This window comes from Besnoitia besnoiti, chromosome VI (assembly GCF_002563875.1).
Source record: "Besnoitia besnoiti strain Bb-Ger1 chromosome VI, whole genome shotgun sequence".
Taxonomy (NCBI): domain Eukaryota; phylum Apicomplexa; class Conoidasida; order Eucoccidiorida; family Sarcocystidae; genus Besnoitia; species Besnoitia besnoiti.
The window spans coordinates 1,138,069-1,157,835 of record NC_042361.1 but is presented as its reverse complement, the minus strand read 5'-3'; the positions used below and the strand labels follow the sequence as shown (position 1 = coordinate 1,157,835).

General features: G+C 54.2%; 4 protein-coding genes across 4 annotated transcripts; 2 read left to right on the top strand and 2 right to left on the bottom strand.

Moving 5' to 3' along the window:
- Positions 1-3,549: 3,549 nt before the first annotated feature.
- On the bottom strand, positions 3,550-7,689 carry BESB_065860 (uncharacterized protein; the record flags this gene model as incomplete). The annotated part of the gene is made up of 7 exons (XM_029364979.1): positions 3,550-3,640; positions 4,421-4,468; positions 4,730-4,815; positions 5,242-5,420; positions 5,695-5,835; positions 6,276-6,422; positions 7,119-7,689. The coding sequence occupies 7 exons, from the start codon at positions 7,687-7,689 to the stop codon at positions 3,550-3,552; spliced, it is 1,263 nt and encodes a 420-aa protein (XP_029218562.1).
- A 2,988-nt stretch (positions 7,690-10,677) lies between these two features.
- On the bottom strand, positions 10,678-12,965 carry BESB_065850 (uncharacterized protein; the record flags this gene model as incomplete). Its single annotated transcript, XM_029364978.1, has 5 exons — positions 10,678-10,740; positions 10,960-11,014; positions 11,404-11,511; positions 12,032-12,373; positions 12,763-12,965. The coding sequence occupies 5 exons, from the start codon at positions 12,963-12,965 to the stop codon at positions 10,678-10,680; spliced, it is 771 nt and encodes a 256-aa protein (XP_029218561.1).
- Positions 12,966-14,336: 1,371 nt separating this feature from the next.
- BESB_065840 (uncharacterized protein) lies at positions 14,337-16,658 on the top strand (the record flags this gene model as incomplete). Its single annotated transcript, XM_029364977.1, has 1 exon — positions 14,337-16,658. One exon carries the CDS (start codon positions 14,337-14,339, stop codon positions 16,656-16,658), a length of 2,322 nt encoding a protein of 773 aa, XP_029218560.1.
- Positions 16,659-17,969: 1,311 nt separating this feature from the next.
- BESB_065830 (cpw-wpc domain-containing protein) lies at positions 17,970-19,726 on the top strand (the record flags this gene model as incomplete). Its single annotated transcript, XM_029364976.1, has 14 exons — positions 17,970-18,087; positions 18,148-18,212; positions 18,272-18,394; positions 18,453-18,498; positions 18,558-18,598; positions 18,742-18,747; positions 18,878-18,898; positions 18,961-19,017; positions 19,078-19,151; positions 19,210-19,259; positions 19,317-19,358; positions 19,419-19,443; positions 19,498-19,598; positions 19,659-19,726. 14 exons carry the CDS (start codon positions 17,970-17,972, stop codon positions 19,724-19,726), a joined length of 837 nt encoding a protein of 278 aa, XP_029218559.1.
- Positions 19,727-19,767: the final 41 nt, after the last annotated feature.

The window sequence follows — 19,767 nt, the reverse complement described above, 5'->3', positions numbered from 1 at the left end:
ACAGGAAGGTTTCTAGCAAGGAGAAAGACTCCACAGCGAAAGGGATCCGGTGGACAGACCCGACAGGGCGGTGCCGCGCACAGGGTTGGCGTCAGCGCACAGCGTTTTTTGCCCCCGCGGGGCGGAGTGTACAGATTCGCGTCGGCGCTAGACGAAGTCGAGACGGCGCTGCTGCCGTTTCCCGTTATCGGGCCTTCACAGTTGTTGAAGCGGCGTTTCGAGTTTGCGCTGCGCCACGCATGGCTCGCGTCCTGTCCTTTCCCCTTCAGCTTCAACAGCGGCGTCGCTGCATCGTCGCGACGGTGCGGCGCCGCGCGTGCGTGTTGTTTCTTTTTTCTGCTCTTCTGGTCATCAGACGCGGCCTGTGTGTGTGCGCCGAAGAGGGATTGAGGGTGTCGCGGCTCCTGGCAGGACGTATTTTTCGCTGTTTGTGCGCAGGCCGTTTTCGCGCGTTTGTCTGTGCGCCCGACGCGGCCCCGCGGCTTCGCAAGGACATATGTCCCTTCCGCTAGGTTTTTCTCTTTTCGCGGCGCGGTGCCTTAAGGTTTTTGGAATTCGTGGCTTCGCAGTGTCTTGCGAGGTTTGGGCGCCGAATGCGACGGCGTCGCAGGCGAGAGACGCGGAGTGTATCATTTCAGCTCGCTGCTAAGGCAGCTGACGCGCGCAGCACTCTGCGCGTTTTCGTTCTCGATGCAGCGACTCGTTTCCTCCCAGCCTGTTGTTTAAGGTACTCAGGGTCTAGGGCCAGACACACGCGCAAAAACACACGCGACATCCGCAGCTATCTTCCTCCTCTTCGGCTTCCTCTCCCCTGTGCCGGCCAGCCTCCGCCGCGTCGGGCGAACTGGCCTTAGAGGGAACACCGAGGCCGCCCACTCCCCCGCGCCTTCAAGGGCTAATTGCGTGCGAATGCCAGCAGACGGCAAGGATTCAGCAACGCTTTTTCCTTCGCTCTGGTGAGAGCCGCGCGGCGCCAAAGGTCAAACGCGCTGAGCGACGCCTCTGCACAGCTCTGTGAAGCATGCATATGCCATCAAGTCCACATCTCTTCGCTTTCTCCCTCCATATATATATATATACCAACTTCTGTATATGTTATACACGTATGTATTCGCAGGAGCGGGCTCTGTCTGGCTCGCCCGTTCTGGCTTCCGCATGCACAGCGTGAGAACGAGGGGGTGTACGTTTCTGCGTGTGGGGTCAAGGCGGGCGGATTGGCGTGCATTGCCCTGCCTGCCGAGTTTCGCATTTCTATTTTTGTTCCTGAACATATATACGTGTATGTATATGGGTTAGTTTTTTCATGTGTTTGGGGGTTGACCTCTCTGCCCACAGCACCCCGAAGTGCCGCGAGGCGCCTCGCTGTCTGGTTTAAACCGCAATTGCTTTTCATACGCACGCAGCATAAACCCTACGTGAAGTCGTGGCTCGCGACAGACGGGCCGAAAAGACGATACACACACTCAGCTTCAACACACATGCTTGCATATATATATATATATATATATATATATATATATATATATATGTTGATTTAAACCCTATGGCGGATGCACTGAAGTACGAAGGACCTTGGTCCTATACACTAACGGAATAGACGACACCCTCAAGAGCCAACGCCGGTACAGTCGTACAGAGTGACTCCGTTCATATACAGCCTTATGGTATATATATATAGTATATATAGAGTATATGTACATATATATATTATGTAGCGTGCGCCGCGTCGCGGAAACTTCGGGGCGCGCGCGTAGATGTTTTGTAGTGATATATGGATAGACGCTTTTTGCCGGCGAAGTGACGATGCTAGAGATCTTCAGCGCAGACTGGTTTGCGTATCGCCGCAGCGAGACGCCTCCACTCAGTGATGTATATCTCTGCGTCTGCATGCAACTATACTTGGACAGCACGCCAGTCTTTCGTCAGCCTCCAGATTTTCCACGGCGGGAGAGAGGAACAAAACAGACACCTCAAGAAAGGACGCACAGTCGCACTTTCCTCGCCCTGCCTTTCTAGAAGTTAGGAGCTCTCGCGCGTCGAACAAGACAGCGTGAACTCCATGACAAGGAGTTCTGTCTTTGCTGCATGTTGCCCCGTATGACGTTCCGCTTAAAAAACAGAGATACCCAGCTAGGTTTGACGCATGTCTGGTCACAAGCGTGCAAGTGATCATCGCTGTTTCTTTGGCAGGTTCGTCGCGCGCGAATGAGATACACCTACGACCATGAGCTGAGGAAGGCGGGAAGCTTATGGCTGCAGCGGTGTTGGCAGGAATGTCGGGGTGCTGATTTCTTGTGTTACATATGAGAAAGCGTCGCATGCAACTGCATGCACGCGATTCTTCGAGAGTTTAGCAAGAGCTGAGACAGGTAAAGCCGTCAAACAAGCTCTCATGGGCGTCTGCACATGTCAAGAGAGATCTACTACTCTCGCTCCTGCTCTCTAGAAGATGTTTTTTTACGAAAACAATACTCTGTCCAGCCACAAACCTACTCGCCCCGCGCGAGTGAGAACGCAAGAATCCTTCGGGTTAGGGTTCGGGGCTGCTGTAACGGAGTTTGAGCTCGAGTAAGGAAATCCCAAGCGCCTCGCCACACAGCTCAGCCAAATGGACTGTCAACTAACTGAGTCTTCACTCCATACGAAAAGCATACTTGTTTTCGTACATGTATATATATTTATATGTATAGATAATGATATATAATTAATTCTAAAAACCAGTCGCGAGAGGGGCTCCACGATATACGCAGATGTATATTTCGATTGGAAATTGCAGAGACATGAGCACCGATCTAACAATGATGCTGCCAAACGGGCGAGGAGGGAGACCAGCGCGCCGACGCCGCGACAGACGCGAAGCGCACTGACGCGCCGCAGCGAGGCTCGACAACTCTACTGCTTGTGCGCCTCGCAAAAACAACGAGAGGTGACAAACGGGTGGATGAAACGCTTGCAAAGAAACAAGAACAACTGCAAGGACGAAACACCCAAGCGATATGTTTGCAGGACTACACACAAAATCCACAATTAACCCGCGCAGACAGAGCCGACTCTGTACGCTTTTTGGAACGAAGAAGGCGTTGCAAGCTCGAGTCGCCCAGCTTGACTCTCCGACTGGAACCTCTTACAACCCCCGTGCGATGCCCCGCATGCAAGTTTGAACAAAGCCTCTGATTTCCCTACAACTCTCGCAAAGTGCCTGCACCGACTGACACATGCGCCTGACATTGTACGCGCGCTGACCAGTGAACGCTTCCCCCATGCAGAAATCACTGCGGCAAAAAAACCGGAAAACACAGCAGCCCTGCCAGCGCCCTCCATTAAACCTGGTCATTCAGATATCCAAATATATACATATATATACATTTATATTTATGAACTGCCACGCCTCCATCAACCGTCTATAAATATGATGAATATACACATATACATGCATGTAATACACACATAAATATACATATATATATCCGCAGCGGTCGATGCGGAGTTCACAGGAGCGGAAGGAGCGGATTTCTGAGTTCCTCGCGAATACGCCAATAAAAAAGCATTTTACTGCGGTGCCTGGGCATTGGTGAAGGCGCGAAGCTCGTCAGCTGTAAACAAGTGAGTGTTGTGAATTCGCCGGAACTTGCTGCGGAACCTGAAAACGTCAATCACAAACCCGCGCCCCGAAATGCGTAAAAAGCATGCTCATACAAACAGAAAATAAATAAATGACTACACACACGAGAATAGACTTCCTGCTTGCATGCGTATCGATGTGAGGACGCCCGATGCCCCCCACAAGGCGCCTTGCTGTAGGCACAAAAGACGACTGTAGAAGTTCGCCGGAGCCGGGATACATCAGGACTCAATGCGCACACGCAGTATTCAAATTGTTCACAAAAAAACAGGCAACTTCACACACCTAGAGATAGGCTCAAGAAGCATCAATGGCACGAAGCCATATATATATATATATATATATATATATATATATATATATATATATACATCTATACAAATAGATACATAGATACATACATACATAGATACATACATAGATACATACATGCATACATAGATACATAGACACATAGATACATACATACATACATACACATACATACATATACATACATACATATACATACATACATATACATACATACATATACATACATACATATACATACATACATACATACAACATCAACTATAGGTATAGACACTGATATATGCATATATACATATATATACATGAGCTGATACATACATATGCATCTGGCTATCCGCTCCGAGGCAATCTCTGCAAAGGAATTGTTCCCCCCGTGGAAAGGCAAGCTTAAGCATACACAGGGAGCTCGCGTTTCTAAGATGGGCGAATCCCGCAACTAAGCCTCCAGCGGCGCTGTCTCGAAGAGATCGGTACAGGCTTTACCTGGACACCCGTTTCGCCTCTGCGCGTCGCTTCAATTGCGTCTTCTCTCTGCGAAAGCCGCGGCGCAAGAACACGGAACGCAAGACAGAAACGATCTCGACGCACAGCAACGGCGAAGCATTTGAGACAGACACGAGCCTCACCACTCCGATCCCCTGCATGCGACAAGCGACACCTGGAGGCGCCGACTGCAAATGGACAGAATCTTCGAGCCTCGATGGTACACGGGCGACGCCTTCGCCAGCGCGCGTCCTCATTTAGTACGAACCCGGCTTTAGGATCGAAGCGAACACTCGGTGCGTGACTCACTGAGCTGCGGCAGCCGCGTTCTGGCGCACCATCGTTCTGCCTGGATCGCACTCCTTGATGATGTCCTCCAGAGGCGGAAGGACAACCTGGAAATGAGGCGAAACGAAGACGAGAAGCTCTCAAGGTCACAGACCTCCAAAGCGCCACGTTTGTGCCGACGTCCGATCAAACGGAAACGTGAGCTTCCTCCTCGGCCCACAGTGCCTCGTTGTATGTCCGTACAGACAGAGACAGAGAGTGGCGGAGGCATCCACGCAGCATTCGGTTGGTGAAAACTATATCAATCTCGGTGGAGACACACAAATACGCAGGAAGGAGCTAATCGTGACATCGTGACAGCCGTCCGTATTGCGTAGCTCCGTCCTGCCTATCTCCATACAATGTAAACTGCATAAAAAAGTAAATAAATAAATATATATATGGGTAGAGAGGGAGACCTGGTGACGCCGCCTATAGAGGTACTCGCGTAATCGTGGATCTGTATTGTCAAACAGAAAGAAAAAGCGCCTTACGGAATCCCAAAGGCCCTTGACTTCGGCGTCGAGATCCATGCGCGCTTGCTCGTAGACCTCTTCGCCGAGAGGGTACAGATAGACACCGCAGAGATTCTGCCGGCAGTTGGCGCATTTCCGTGCCGCGTAGATATCGCAGACGGCCGCGGTGTTTGGCGCAACACCTAGCGCTGTCGACCCTGCAAAAAAACAGGCATCAGCAAATCTGCGCTGTAGACCGAACTGGAATGCGACGGCATCGGCGGCGCCCTAAACCCTAAATCCAGCCTGTATGCATGTGACCCGAGCGCTGCTGTCCCCCTCTCCTCCTCGACGCGCACACACAGCTGCAACTGCAGGCGACACTACTCACAAACAGACACACACACACACAGGAGTGCATGCATATATATATGTTTCCGCGTGGGGAGAAGGACCTGGAGAAATGTAGGCGCCAGGAGAGGGGGAACTCACCGATGGCAGCGCATTTTCGCTTTCCTCGCAAGTGATTGTTGTTGCAGCGAATCGCTCGCACTTTGCGAGAAGCAAGCAGCGTGTTTATCCAATTTGTCATTTCCGCGTGGGCGCACAGCAGCTCGGCATCGACTTTGAGTCCTGAAGCACCGCGCCGCAAGAAACAGGCTGACAAACTCATCCTGTGCGCAGCGCCACGCAGGCTGCGCGATTGATGCCGAGTCCCGCGAACGAGTGCAAAGCGGCTGCCACGATTTCGCCCTCCTCGCGCCCCCTGATTTTGCATGCCTACCTATATATATATATATATATATATATATATATATATATATATATATATATATATATATATATATATTAGACACTAACAATGTCATGACAAAAGGCGCGAGCGCACACACACACATACATGCATATACACACGCATACATCCATCCATCCACACATACATACATACATGCATACATACACCGACAGATACACACATACATGCATACTCCGACAATACACACATGCATGCATCTTTGTTTACGACGTTCTTCTCAGGTGTTTGTCGCTTCTCTTTGGCGCGATGCACGAACCTGTGAGAGCGCCTTCGTGCTGGATTTTGGCCAGAAGGGCGCTGCAAGACGTGATAGCTTGGTACGGATTGTGGAAAGCCAGAGTGCGGGTCCGCGGGTTGTAGGCGATGCGCTCGTTGCTGCTCAACAGCTTCAAAAACTCCGAGTCTGAATTATCCACGCAAATTGCAGAGGCGTCGAATAAAGACGAAAGCTCCCGCCCACGCGCACCGTCCCAAAAGGCCAGAAACACACAGCAGGCATACCAGTTTTATATGTACGTAACGTTGCGAACATACACATACATAATCATATATATATTTATACGATTATATATATGTATACGGTCGCGGTGGGTTGCCACTACTGTTCAACACCACCGGACGACAGCCTGTTTGGAAAAAGAGGAGGGACGCCCCTGTGCGGCGCGACTGCACGAGGACACACCATCGCATATATATATATATATATATATATATACATATACATATACATATACATATACATATACATATACATATACATATACATATACATACGTATATATACATATATATACATACATATACAACTATACACACATGAACAGATATATACAAATATACGTATATACATACATTTCCATAGAGACATACATCCACAGATATGCATATTATATTTGTAGGTATATGAGTATTTCCAGATAGAGACGGATAGAAGTGGACCTGTTGCCAGGTGCGCTCACTGCCAAAAATCAGGATGCAGACAACCTCTCCATCTAACAGGGGGGACAGCCTGTCTAGGTGCATTCGAATGTGCAGAGCGAACTAGAAGCCCGCGCAGAGTCTTCGCGTCTGCGATTCCGTCTCGCCTGTCTGTTCGTACTTGGTTGGAAGAAGAGGTGGATTCCGGAGAACCCGGCCTGAATGAGGATTTTCTCGACTTCCTTGACGTGGAAGCTGCGCCCTGCGTCCTTCTTGAGCACCTCCACGAGCTTGTTCAGTAAGAAGCCGACGCCCGTCTGCTGGCCGCGAAAGAGCGCCGTCATCGTCGTCGCGCCGGCGCAACTTCCCCCCGCCATGCCCCCGTCTTTGGCGCCGCCGACCTGCGCGCCCTCGAGCGCAGGAACCCCCGGCACGCCGCCCTTCGCGCCCGCGGCGGCGCCAGCGGCGACGGCGGTCAAGAAGTTCGCGCCAGTCTTTCCGCCGGCGGCGGAGAGCTGCGCGGCGGGCGCCGCGCCGTGCCGGAAGGAGACTTGCGCAGCTTGCTTCGGCAGAGTCGCGTGGTGATCGCTGCTGCCCGCGTGACTCGCAGGCAGCAGCGCTGACGCGCTCGGCGCCGCACCACCCTGAAGACGAAGCGCAAAGTTCCCGCCGCCCTGCGCGACGCCCAGCCGCGCCGCTGGTGACGGCCGCGCCGCCAGCATCATCTTCGAGACGTCGCTCGCGAAGGGCATCGTGGAAAGAAAACCGGGAAAGTCGCGAAAAACCGCAAAAACGACGAACCGACAAGCCCCGAGAACCTAGAGGAGGCGCGGCAGAGGGCAAACGCAGCCGCAAGTGCAGCGAGGCGCAGCTGATGAAGCCGAGGACGGCGCAGACGAGAAGCGCCAAGAGGAGACCGACTGGAGCCAGGATACGACGAGAAAACCGCGGGAGGGGAGGCGAGTGAAGACAAACCAGAAGGCATGGAACAGAAAAGGACGCAGACTTTGCCACGGCAAAAAGAGAAGACAGACGCAATGAGATGAAACGAGAAACACCCCACGAGAGGAGCGGCAGAAAACCGAGAGAGGAAGAACGTCTGCGCCGGCAGAGAAAAGAGAAAAACAAACAAAGCGTGGGTTCAAGAGGACCTAGAGAAAGATTCACTCCCGCTTCCGCAATGAGAGAGACAGAGTCTGGAGGAGGTCCTCGCTGGATTTTCCGAAGAAGCCGCTAGCTGCGTCAGCCAGAGCCGAAGAGAAGACAAATGCTGCGTCACTCCAATAGCGTCAAGCGGAGGGACGCTGCAGCGCATGAACGGCGGCAGAGGGAGACGGCGGCACTAGCCCCGCCCCCGAGTCCAGAAAGCTGAGTCCAGTTTTCAACGGAAAACAGGCTAGCTGACGCAGAGACGGGCGGCGCAGCGTGACGCATGCGAGCCAGGAGCAGATCGCTCCCCGAGACGCACGAGAGGCCTCGCCGCAAAAGACTCTTTTCTAATCAAAACATCGTGGGAACCCGCGGCAAAAACCGCTCGGGGAAGATATAGACGTGTCTCTGCATGCGTACGAAAAAAACTAGATCGCGGAAGAATGCGGGCAAGCGCACAGAAGGAAAAAAAGGGTTGGCGGAGGACAGAGCCGGCAGCGTCCGGTGCCTGGGACAGGCACACATAAGCGAGTGGAGACCGTGGGAAGACAAAAAAATTGGGGCCGGAGGGGTGCTGAAGATTCTCTCCGACGGAACGCAGAGCGCAGCTGCATTCAAGTTCTGCCAAGCTCGCAGAGGAGACGGGGAAGGAGGGCGGCGCTTCTCGCTGGAAGGCGGCGCCTCCTACGTCAATGCAGCAGGTGAAAACACCTCTGAGTAGGCGGTTCCAAAAGAAACAAACTGCGTCGGTTCAGACAGCAAACGTGCCCGGCGGGAGCGGCCTGGAGGCTCCTCCAGAGGTACGAAACAGAAGCTAGACAAACGGTGAAGCAAGAACGAGGCGAGGCGGTAAAAAACCTTGGACATGAAAGGATAAAAAGGAGGAAACGGAAGCAATGACTGAAAACGACAGCAGAAGTCAGCGACGCGTCATCCGGCAGAAGGAATCGAGGATTCGAACGAAGCCAGCTCAAAGACGCGCGAAAGCAGTATTGCCTGTTTTTGGAACGCAGAGTAAGAGCTTGTGCTGCCCTGGATGTTCTGTCATTGGCGGTTTTCTTCCTGGGCAGCCACGGCCTCTTCGAACGGAACATGCGTGACGCAGTCGGAGGGCGTCCAGCTCATCCTGTCCGCCGGCGAGGCCTGTTCAATCCTCGCGACTCCTCTATTTTCATCAAGAAGAGACGCTCCGCCGCAGAGCCAAGTGGAAGAGAGCGAGAAAAGAGGACAAAGAAGAAAACTGATAACGTAAGAGGAGCGTGCAGCAGCAGGAAGCGCTGGTCGCGCCTTTTTGAGTCGATGCATGCACTTGTCAGGAACTCTCCACGCGAAACGCCCGTGGCATCCGCGTCTACACGCCGAGACATGGCCTCACCTCGTCCATTTCTGTCTCTGAAAAACGTTCACGCGAAAAGACACTGGTCGTTTGGGACAGGACAGAGAAGTCAGGCAGTTTCTGAGAAGCACGTCGCGCGAAAAGGCTGATTCCTCTGGCGCTCGTCGCGTGAGAAACGCGGCATGCGTGGGCGAGTGGTGCTGGGTACCACTTAACGAAAAGAGGAAACAAGCCGCGTTTTCCGCGCATGTCTCCACTTACAGAGGAAGCTTTCTCTTGTCTGCGCTACAAAAACCTTTTTCGGCGGATTAGGGTCTAGGCTTCACTCGCTTGCGCATCACAGTTGCGTTTTGCAGTTGCGTTTCCTTGCAGCACTCTGGCTGCCTGTTTTTCGTGGTAAACGGCGTAACCCTGAAGAGCGCAGGTGCAAGACTGTAATGCTTCTGAGGAGCGGTTTCCGGCTTTGGGATTCAGTTGCAGAGTCGCAGGATCAACGGGGGCGAGATACTTGAGACGGCATTCACAGCCACGTCAGGTGCATGTCATTCGCATCACCTGTCATTCCGCGTACTCCCTGGATCCGGCGATACCCGCAGAACGAACGTGCAAATGTGCCTCGACGGTTGTGAGGTTTCTCACAACTCTGTCGGGAGCTCTCTCACGGTTAGCTGTTCGGTCTAACCCGCGCATCGACTCTAGATCTCTGAACCGGAAATTAAAATGCATGGATTCCACGCAGGTTTAGTCGCGCATGGGCGATACGTGCTTCCGGCTTACTGAACTGCCTGTAGTCCTGTGTAGACTGTGGACAGCCGTAGGCTTCAGCGAGTCTGCCCTTTGAACTGCGGAGGTGTTTCCTCTCCCTCTGGCTTCCATTTCGACTGTTTTCCACACCCGCAGCTCGTTCTCAGCACTCAGTCTATTCGTCGTCATGTGCGTCACGCTCTTGCGACAGGACAAATGCTTGCGTCTCGTTCGCGTAACTGGCATTGTGTGATGCGACTGGGACATGCTTTTTTCTGGGTCGCCCGTGTCGCCGGGGTGGCGCTTTGCGCCGGATGCTTAAATCTCTTGAAAAGGTTAGACAAAAAACAAGTGCAGACAAAAACGGTATACCAGCGCGGACCGATTTACGTTCTGAAGGGATATTCCTCGTCCCGGTGCAAATGTGAAACCACGTAATGCATAGATGAATGCTTTGATACTCTTGGAGAATCTCTGAAGGCAGATGAAGCCGACGCGATCGACGGCAAAGTCAGGCAAATGGAAACGCCTGGAGCGCAGGTTCCTCAACGACGGCCGCAATCGCTTGAAGCAACTGCAAAGGGCAAACACACCCATTTGTTTCTGAATGATAACCATAGCTTGCGCGGCACAGTCGTGCTGCGAAAAAATCGTCTGCGCCGCTTTCCAAGGCGTCCCATCCGTGCGCGAGTGTGTGCGCGGAAAAACTCGAGAGCGGGAAACCTGGATGAAACACCTCGGTTGCGCGGATGCATGTAGCTACAGAGAAATCATGGCATTGCGCCTCTCTCACCATTTGGATCTGAGCCTTGATATCCGCACATTTGCCGCTCCAGTATTCGTATTTTCTGCAGTGAGGAGGCAATCACGGCACCGCCAGTCAAACCGCCGAGCAAGACGCAGACGGCAGGAGAAAGCCGACCGAAGAAGCAGCACGTTCCACACAAGTCGGTTGAAACCGAGTCATCACACGCAAGACGAAAACGACTCACGCGCTCGCCAACGATACACACATGCGCAAAGCGATATATACCATGCTCCGCCTATATAATTATGCATACGCATGCAGATACGGATGCGTGCAAGGCCGTGCGTCACGTGCGTCAATATGGAAACGGACAGACTGCCTCTACCTTTCGCTGTTCTTTCGTCGCGCTTTAACATCCTCTTTCTCTGTAATAGCAACGCCGTATGCATCAGGGTGGAGCGCATGCACCGAGGTAGTGTCGCGGCTTACATGATTAGCAGCGCCTCCTTTTTAGTGAGAAACTCTGTCGCTTCTTCGAGACTCATTTCGAGGTAGAACTCGAACCCGACTTTTATCAGGAGCTTTCCGACATCGTCGCTGAACGAGGCAGTGCACCAAAACGCGAAAGCTCGAGATATGGAGACCAAAAACCGCGCTCATGAGGGCATTCGAGAGACGCTCGAGGTAACGGTGTGTCGCATCAGCGCAGTGCAGAGCGCCTGCGCATTGTGCCCTGTGTCTATAATACAGATGCATAAATATGAATGAATATCCATGCAGACAAGATGAAGCGGAAGTACCGGCAGCGGCGCAGTCGACCAACAAAACGTCCGCCGAACGCAGAGCGCGTTAAGTTCGCTTCGTAAACCGGGCACAAGGCGAAAGGCAGCGACACGACCGGCTTTGAAAGCAACAGTCTCCCACGTGGGGAGAGGCAGAAGATTCGGCCTCCGGCAAAGCGCTACCCGCTGGCTGACACTCCCTAGCGTAGACACTCTTAATACATCTGTGTGTCGGGCGTATGGTTTCCTCACAACACGTAGGCAAAGGAATGCGAGAGAAGTTTCCAGGCGCCGCTCGGATGCCTGCGTCTCTTTCTGCCGGCGTGTCTTCCTACCCGCGAGCCCTAAGATACGTGTTGCATCCGATGTTCACGAGTGCATCGACAGACACGGGTTCCTCGCATTCCTTCTTCTCGCTGCCTGATGGCCGCCGAGTCTCTTGCGCTCCCTCTCTAGCTTCGCCGCGCGAGCTGGGTTTCGTCTCTGCCTCTCCAGCCTCGGCTCCTTCCGCGTTGCTCGCCGACAGCCTCGACTCCTCGGGCTCAGAGTCCGAGGACGAGGTGACCTCGCCGGCAAAGAGCTTGAGGCCGCGCAGCACGCGACGCTCGCGCCGTCGCGCGCGGATTTCCTCTTTCTGCTGAAGCTGGAGGAGAGGCAGGTAGTCCAGGAGGCGCTGCCTGAAAAGAAGCGGAGACTCAGTGCGGACAAGGGTCGCAGTCTCAGATTCACGCTCCTGCATACACACCCAGTATCCAGCACTTCGGCGTCTCAAACGCCTCACATGTGCCATGCCTGGAAAGACTAAAGCAAGTGGTTTTTCGCGCTTTCGCAAAAGTCGTCCGAGTGCCGCCGGCTGGCAAGCGCGCGGAAACTCCACAAGCGAAGGCCGATCCTCGGCTTCCCTCTGAGCGACAGCCTCGCTCTTGCCGCTATCAGCAGACAAGCAGGACTCGAGTTCGAGGAGCTGCTCACCCTCCCCCCCAACCCCGCCCCGGCGAGCCCTGGATCTGTGCGGGGCTGGACAGCACTAAAGCCTTTGTTGCGGTTGCGCCTGACAGAGACCTACACGTTTAGGAGATCCTGGAAGATCTTTTCTTGCTGCCGCTGAACCTCTTTGAGCTGCTGGCGAAGCACATCGTCCACGACACTCTCGCTCTTGAGCACAAGCTGCTGAAGGTCGACGCCGCCCTCGCTGGGGGACTCCGCCGCGAGGCCGGCTTTTGGCGCGCGCGCAGAGGCTTCGGCTGGCTTCTGGCTGGCGCGCGACATCCTTCTCGACGTGTCTCGCGCAGAGACGCGCACAACCGAGCTACAGATCCGCTCAACCTAAAGAAAATGACGGAGAGCCTCGCGTCTGCGTCAACAAGAGTCAGCAAGTCAACGAGGGCGGCGACCTGATGAGAGCGGGTCGCACTCCCTGAAGGACGGACAGGAAACGGGCTCGGCTGGAGCGGCAAATAACGGAGGTAAACTCGGGCCTCGCCGGCGAAGATGCGTGCTAGCGCGGAAATCGCCAAACAGGGCTAGAACCGGTCCCCGGAGGCAGCCGTGGAGACTTTGTTTCTTTCCACATGCAACACTGGCGGGTCAACTGCGACAAGACCGCGTCAAAGTAAACGATGGGAAAACCTTTATTTGCCGGTCCTAGGCGGTACAGCCGACGATGGTCGCCTGGTGGAGGTCGCTCTCGAGAGCGCTGCATTTCTCCTGCTAAGCAAATTCTGCGTTTCGCAAGATGTTCGCTTTTCCTTTCCAGATGTGCGAAATGAATCCCCGGGAAAAGGCTTCGTCACATGCAACTGAATTCACGCCGCAGGCTGGCGCTGTCGAGCCGGTCCTCTTTGCGCAGCCCCCCTCGAGGTCCGTTCACTTCTTCCTCACGTGTCGGGCGTTCCGTGCTGTTCTGCCGGTAGACTCTCTCTTTCTTTCAGTGTGGATCCCTTTCACCGGAAGGAAAAAGAGAAAAGCCCTCCTGATGTTTTCCGACCGCGGACATCGCTCTAGAAAGTCTGCATGTGCGACATTCCCTTCTCCACGTAGGTTCTCACGCGCTGTGGGACGGGAAGGAGTCTACGGCTTTCTCCGAAAACGTAGAAGCGTTCCCAGCCCAGGTCTTCTTTGTCCGAACTGTTTTTTATCCGGCGTCTTCAGCCAGCAGCATTTTTTGGTGGGAAAACCGGGAAAATTGTCCAAAGCTGCTCGTGTATCTCCTTCCCCCGTGCCAAGGCCCCACAGGCGCTTGAGGAAACGTTCTTTCGTTGAAAATCCTGCAACTTGAACCTCGTTCCTATGTCTCAGTCTCTAGTTCGAAAGCAGTCGCTGCTCTGGCTTTTCTTATTCGTACCTGGGAGATAACTGTGGAGGAAGTCGAATCTCTGCTTGCGTCACAGAGTGGTTCCTTCCCGGCCTGGTTGTGCGACCTTCCACACGAGTCCTATACCAGGAGCCTTGCAATCCGCCTCATGCAGGCGTAGTTTGTGCATCCAAGAAGCCACTGCGTTGTCCTTTTCCTCGTACAGCCCGTTGTCTCGCCCTCGACCCTTCGGGGGCCGTGGCCGCCTCGAGAATAGGGGGCGCTCGTCCGCCGAGCTCCCGCCACAAGTCTCTGCGTATTTAGTCGTCCCTTTTTCCGTGAAAAGCATGACTAAGGCAAGGCCTTCACTAGCTCCGTCGATCTCGGCGGACGCTCTCTCCGCCTCTTCACTCTCTCCGCCGCCCGCAGCCCTGTCCTGCTTCTCGTCGGCAGGCCGCTTTCTGGCGACGGCCGCGGCCAGCGACAGCGATGAAACCGGCGAGAGTCGCGCGCTTCGCAGCCGCGTGAAAGTGTGGCAGACTGCTGGCGGCGGTGAATGTTTGGGGAGCGCGACCTCTGAGAGGGGCACCGCCCCGGGAGCTTCGTTTGCCACCAACTATCAGCCCAGCTTCTCTGTTGAGTGGCAGCGCCAGTTCCTCGGACACAGTATCACGTCTTTGCTCTTCGTTTCCGGCGCGGCTGCCTCCCATGGAGCGTCGGAACGTCTGCTTATTGGTACAGATCGAGGGATGGTGGCAGCCGCAGACGTGACGGCCTCGAGCAGCAAGCTGTTGTTCAGCACTTATCTGGGAGACGCCGCGGAGTGCGCACACGCGAACGGCGCCGAATCGGATCTCGATGTCACGAAGGGCTCGAATGATTTTCCTGTCCATGGACTCGCCTGCGGCGCGGGCACCGGAGCCGGCAGCGGGAGCGTAGTCGCACTGGTCGGGGGACGGGAAGGCAGCGTGCTGGTGACCGTCGATCCGGAGGATGGAACAGTGGCGCAGCAAACGGAGCTTTCGAAGCCCTACAACATCATGGCTGCGCCGTCGGCAGCCGCAGGGGACTTGGTCGTCCTCGCTGCGCGGAGAGGCACGACTGAGTCGAGCTCGGCCTCCGCTGTCGTGCTTTACGATGTGCAGCAGCAGGGACCAAGAGCAAAACTGGTTGGCGGGACGAGCGGAGGCGCGTGGACCGTGGCCCTCGAAAAGCGAGCGCATTACGCGGCCGGAGTCTTTAGCGGAAGCGGGAAGGAGGAGCAGCATGTGCAGCTGCTGGTGTGGAAGGTCCCCAGTCAGGAGGCGGCTGCAGACGAGCGAGCGATTGGCAAAGGAAAGGCGAAGAAGCTGCAGCCGATCTGCTCCGGGAGCCACTTCGAGCCACTGGTTCAAATCATCCTGCCAGTCAACAAACAGGGCGACTCCGACAACGAAGATGAATCGGCGAGCGAAGACGACTGCACCACTCCGGGTGCGCAACAGTTAGTCGTCACCCTATCGCACCGCAACAATGTTATCGTGTGGGCACTTGGTAAGAAGCAAGGGGACGAGGGCGTATTATACTCTCTTACGAAGCTTACGCAAATCGACTCTGTATCCTTCCCGTGTGTTTCTCCTAAGGCGGCCCTCGCGACGCCGATACTGGCGCGCGCTGCGGCGGCGCCTGGTATTTGGTACTTCCAAGAGGTGGAAGAGAATGGAGACGAAGAGTTTACCAGCCCCTCCAGCTCGGGCAAAAGGAAGCACCGACAAAGTGCGCGGCAAGAACAGTCCGCACATACTTGGCATCCAGTGCGTATAGTGCGCGGACCCCACGCGGCACCTATTTTCCAGTGTCTGATGCTTCGTTGTACCTCGTCATCTCGCTCCAGTCCCCAAGAATCCTACCTGCCTCTTGTTCCCCGTGCGGGTGCGAGCAAGTTCGGTCTTGCATGTGTCGAGGCTATGAAACTGTCAGAGGTCCGCTCTGCAGTCAACGAGCCGCGAAAGAGGGGAGAGAAACACAGTGGCACGATAGAAGAGGCGGAAGAGAATGGTTCCGTTCCATCCTTGCCCGCTGCCTCCTTCAAGAGGAATATCGCCGCTGTCACAAGTTCTGACGCGAGTGACGCAGAGGCTAGAACGGATTCAGCAGACGGGGAGGGCAAGAAGAAGAAGAAGCAGTCGAAGGGAATGGACCTGGTTGGGGCCGGGGCTCCCGGAGCAGAGCCCAGTAATGTGGCTGTTATCCTACGTCAAGCGCTGACTGCTTCTGATGCGCGCCTCCTCGAAACCGTCTTGTCCTCCACTGCAAAGGACAAGAGAGAAGTTGCCGCAGCAGTTGGGTCGCTGACCGCGGTACAGGCTCTGGTGCTTCTTCAACACCTTGTGCAGCAGCAGCAGGCAAATCCGGCTACTTCCATCATCAAGGGTGGATGGATCGAGGAAATCGTTAAGCAGCATGCCGTCGTGTTGGCGAACACAGATGCAGGTCGCGAGCAGCTTGTCTTACTTCTTCTACAGGTTGAGGAACGACGGAGGTCCGAAGCGGCTCTCGTAAAGGTCAAGGGCCGACTCGAGTTGCTGCTTCAGCAGATGCAACGAGTTCAGCGGCTGAGAGAAGAAAGAAGCAAAGAGGAAAAGGAAGCAAGGGAACCCCTTGTTGTGCACAAGGAAAGAAGTGCGTGATAGCATGACGAAAAAAACTTTGTTTTAAAACATGAGGCACTGCCGCCGCCGCACACAGAAGAGGTGCTTAGCGGAAACCGATCGAGGAGGCGAGGGTTTTACGTTATGTCCTGCTGAGGTATTTATAATGGAATTTTTCCTGGTTGTCAAGGCAGATTCAGGCGTGGCGGAGAATGTTGCCAAGGCGTCTCGGGATGACGCAGCTCATGCCGGCATCGTCTTGCGTGCACACAGTGCATGAGAGGGGAAGGAGAGATTTCAACTGTCTTTTGTTTTGATAGAGATGCATAGGGGGAAACGCTCTCTTGCTGCGTTTCTTCTACCAGTGGTTGCAGCTCTGTGTTATGCCGGGAGTAGCGCACAGATCCGTGTTGAACGTCTCGACTTTCGACAGCATTGCGGATCCGTTACCATTCTGGAGCCCTGCGGCTACTCCACGAAGAATTCTCAACTTTTGCCGGTCTTCGACATGAAGCACCCCATAAGCAACTTTGTTGCAAATTAGCTAACGTACTTCGCAAGCGTTGCATGTTCGCTGCGGCATATTCCCACTGCAGCCTTTCGCATTGGGAATTTCGGCATGTGGTTGTCGGTATTACGAAGGCAGCACTGTCAGACATGTCGCGCCCGCCAGAGGAGCTAGCTGTAGGAGGCAGTCGTAGGCTTTATGATGTGTACCTGAGGCGTATAGACGTCTGCAAAACCTAAAATCTTCACATCAACGGAGGTGTCGTGAATTTGAGGCACTGGTGGCAACGGGAGCTGAATCGTGGTCCGCACAGAACGCCGCGCGGAAGGAACTTCGCAGGACGATAGATGTCATGGTTGCGTCGGCTCCGTGGTTCTATTAGAACTCTATGACCTTTGAACGGATGTTCAACGACGGACCGGGGGCGAGCATCTGACCATCATTGTTGCTGCGAGTACTGCTGTACTAGGCGTCGGTAGTCAGCGGCAGAATGCAAGTAGCGCATGTCAGAGTTGACCGGTGATGAACATGGATAGCTATTGAACCGCCAGGGCGCATAGATTCTCGTCCTCGGGAGCAATAGTGAAATGGTGAATATTGCGGTCGGTGCACTCACCCGGGGGCCAGGGGTTGCTGCGTGATTCCCTATGGCACAGGGTGTATTGTTTCAATCGCCGTTATGAACGGAACTCGTAGGGGTGTCTGTACAGCGGTTTCCCGGCAGAAGAATCGGCTGACAGCTCTGGAAAAACTGTTTTTCCCTCCCGCTCGCGGTGTCGTGCATGCATTCTCCTTGCATTCTGCTGCTAAACTTAATGTGTGCCGAAGCAACGGCTACCAGGATGCCCGAAGACACCATTAGGCGCTTGGCGTGGCTGGTTCTATGGCTCGCGTGGAGTTCGGAGAGCTGTCTTGATATCGCCGCTGCAGCACGGGATTATTCGGCAGCTTGCCCGAAAGGTAGGAAGCTGAGAGATTTGGCAGGACACGAGGGTCTCTATGAATGACCCTGTGACACAGGCTGGGTACCCGTTGGTGACGGGGAGAGTTGCGAGGCACCCCCCAGCTATACTGGCCCCTGTGCGGTGAGACGTTGCTAGGTGTACCGGACTAACGCATCTGCAAAGCCGGTGGCGCGTTGCAGACGTTCGGTTTGTTTGCCAAGCAGAGCAGGATGAAGAAGAAGACCGAAGAAATGTGTAATGTTTCGTGGCCCGATATTGAAGAATGTGACAAAGACTACGAGACCCGATGTCCGCAGCATTGGGTACGGGAGCCCGGTATTCGCGCAAGCTTACCAGCACAGACGATCCCGATTGCTGCAGGTCGAGTTAGAAGACAGCTCTTGTGCAGCGCCAGCATCATACACTGGTGAACTCATTCGGCATATGGCTGTGCATCTCAATGATAATAGATGTCTTTCGCCGCAGGGCGCTGTGAGAGAAACTACTCATTTACCCGTCTTAACGACGTAAACGAACGCAGAGCAACTGTTTCACCTACATTGCGCCCCACCGTTGAAACAGAAAGAAAAGAGATCATGGGAAAGGAGATGCGATGCATCTTGGCCTTGCCAGAGCTCCTGCAATAAAGATTACGAGTATCCCTGTCCAGAAGTATGTTCATACCGGGTGCGCAAGCATAGTAGCTAGCAGATACTAGATAGCTTGGATTCAGGGCTGGACGGTATCAGGTGCGTTTTCCATAGCGTGAAGACGCAACGCAAGCCAGAGCCTGAAGCTGGAATTAGGTGAAGGAGCCTGCATTGCCAGTGGAGAGGTGAGGAAGCCTTCCCGGACCGTCCGTATATCTCTACTGCATAATCGATCACAGTATACCGGCCCTTGTTTGCCGAAAATGGGTTTTGCAGGCTTGACACGGGACATGAAAGTAAGCACGACCGCTTTTCCGCATACCGTTGCATATGGTGGTTGCAAGAGCACCTGACAGAAACAACTAGAGAAGCAGTGCGAGCTGAGCTTTCCGTGTGTACAAAGATGCCCGACGAACTATCGGGCGACCTGGTACGCACATACTTTACGGTTTCACGAGTATAGCATTATGATTGTCACGTTCCATCAGCCCACAGGGTTGGTTTTACTTGGCGGGCCCGAGAGTCTGCGTGCCACCCGGTGAGATATAAAAAAAACACGCTTCACCGGTAGCAACTAGAAATTATTGATTCTCAGACGATTATAGCGGAAAATGCCAAGGCAGACGGAGCGTGACAGGCAAGTGAAGTCGCGCACGCATTCTCATGCGCTGTGTGTGTGTCACACAAGTCGAAACAGAGATGACCGAGACGGACAAAAGGAGGCAAGGGCGGCCTATAATTGTAGAAGGATGCCATCAGCAATGCTTCCGCCTCAGGTTTAGTGTTTCGTGCGAAGCCGACTGGCCTTGCCTTCCTGGAACATCGCCACTCCTGCCGGAAGCCCAAGTGGCACTCCGTAGGCGAGCCAGGCTTCGAGGTAGGTGTGCAAACGCGCCACAGGCATAGTAGCCCACGCGATTCTGCCATTGTTCTCCAGCGAGGCGAACAAGAGGATCTGGTCCAATTGAGCCAGAAACTGGCACCATTCTCTCTAAGCGTTTCTAGCTCATACACCACCGATGCCGCAACCTATTCTCGTTTGAACA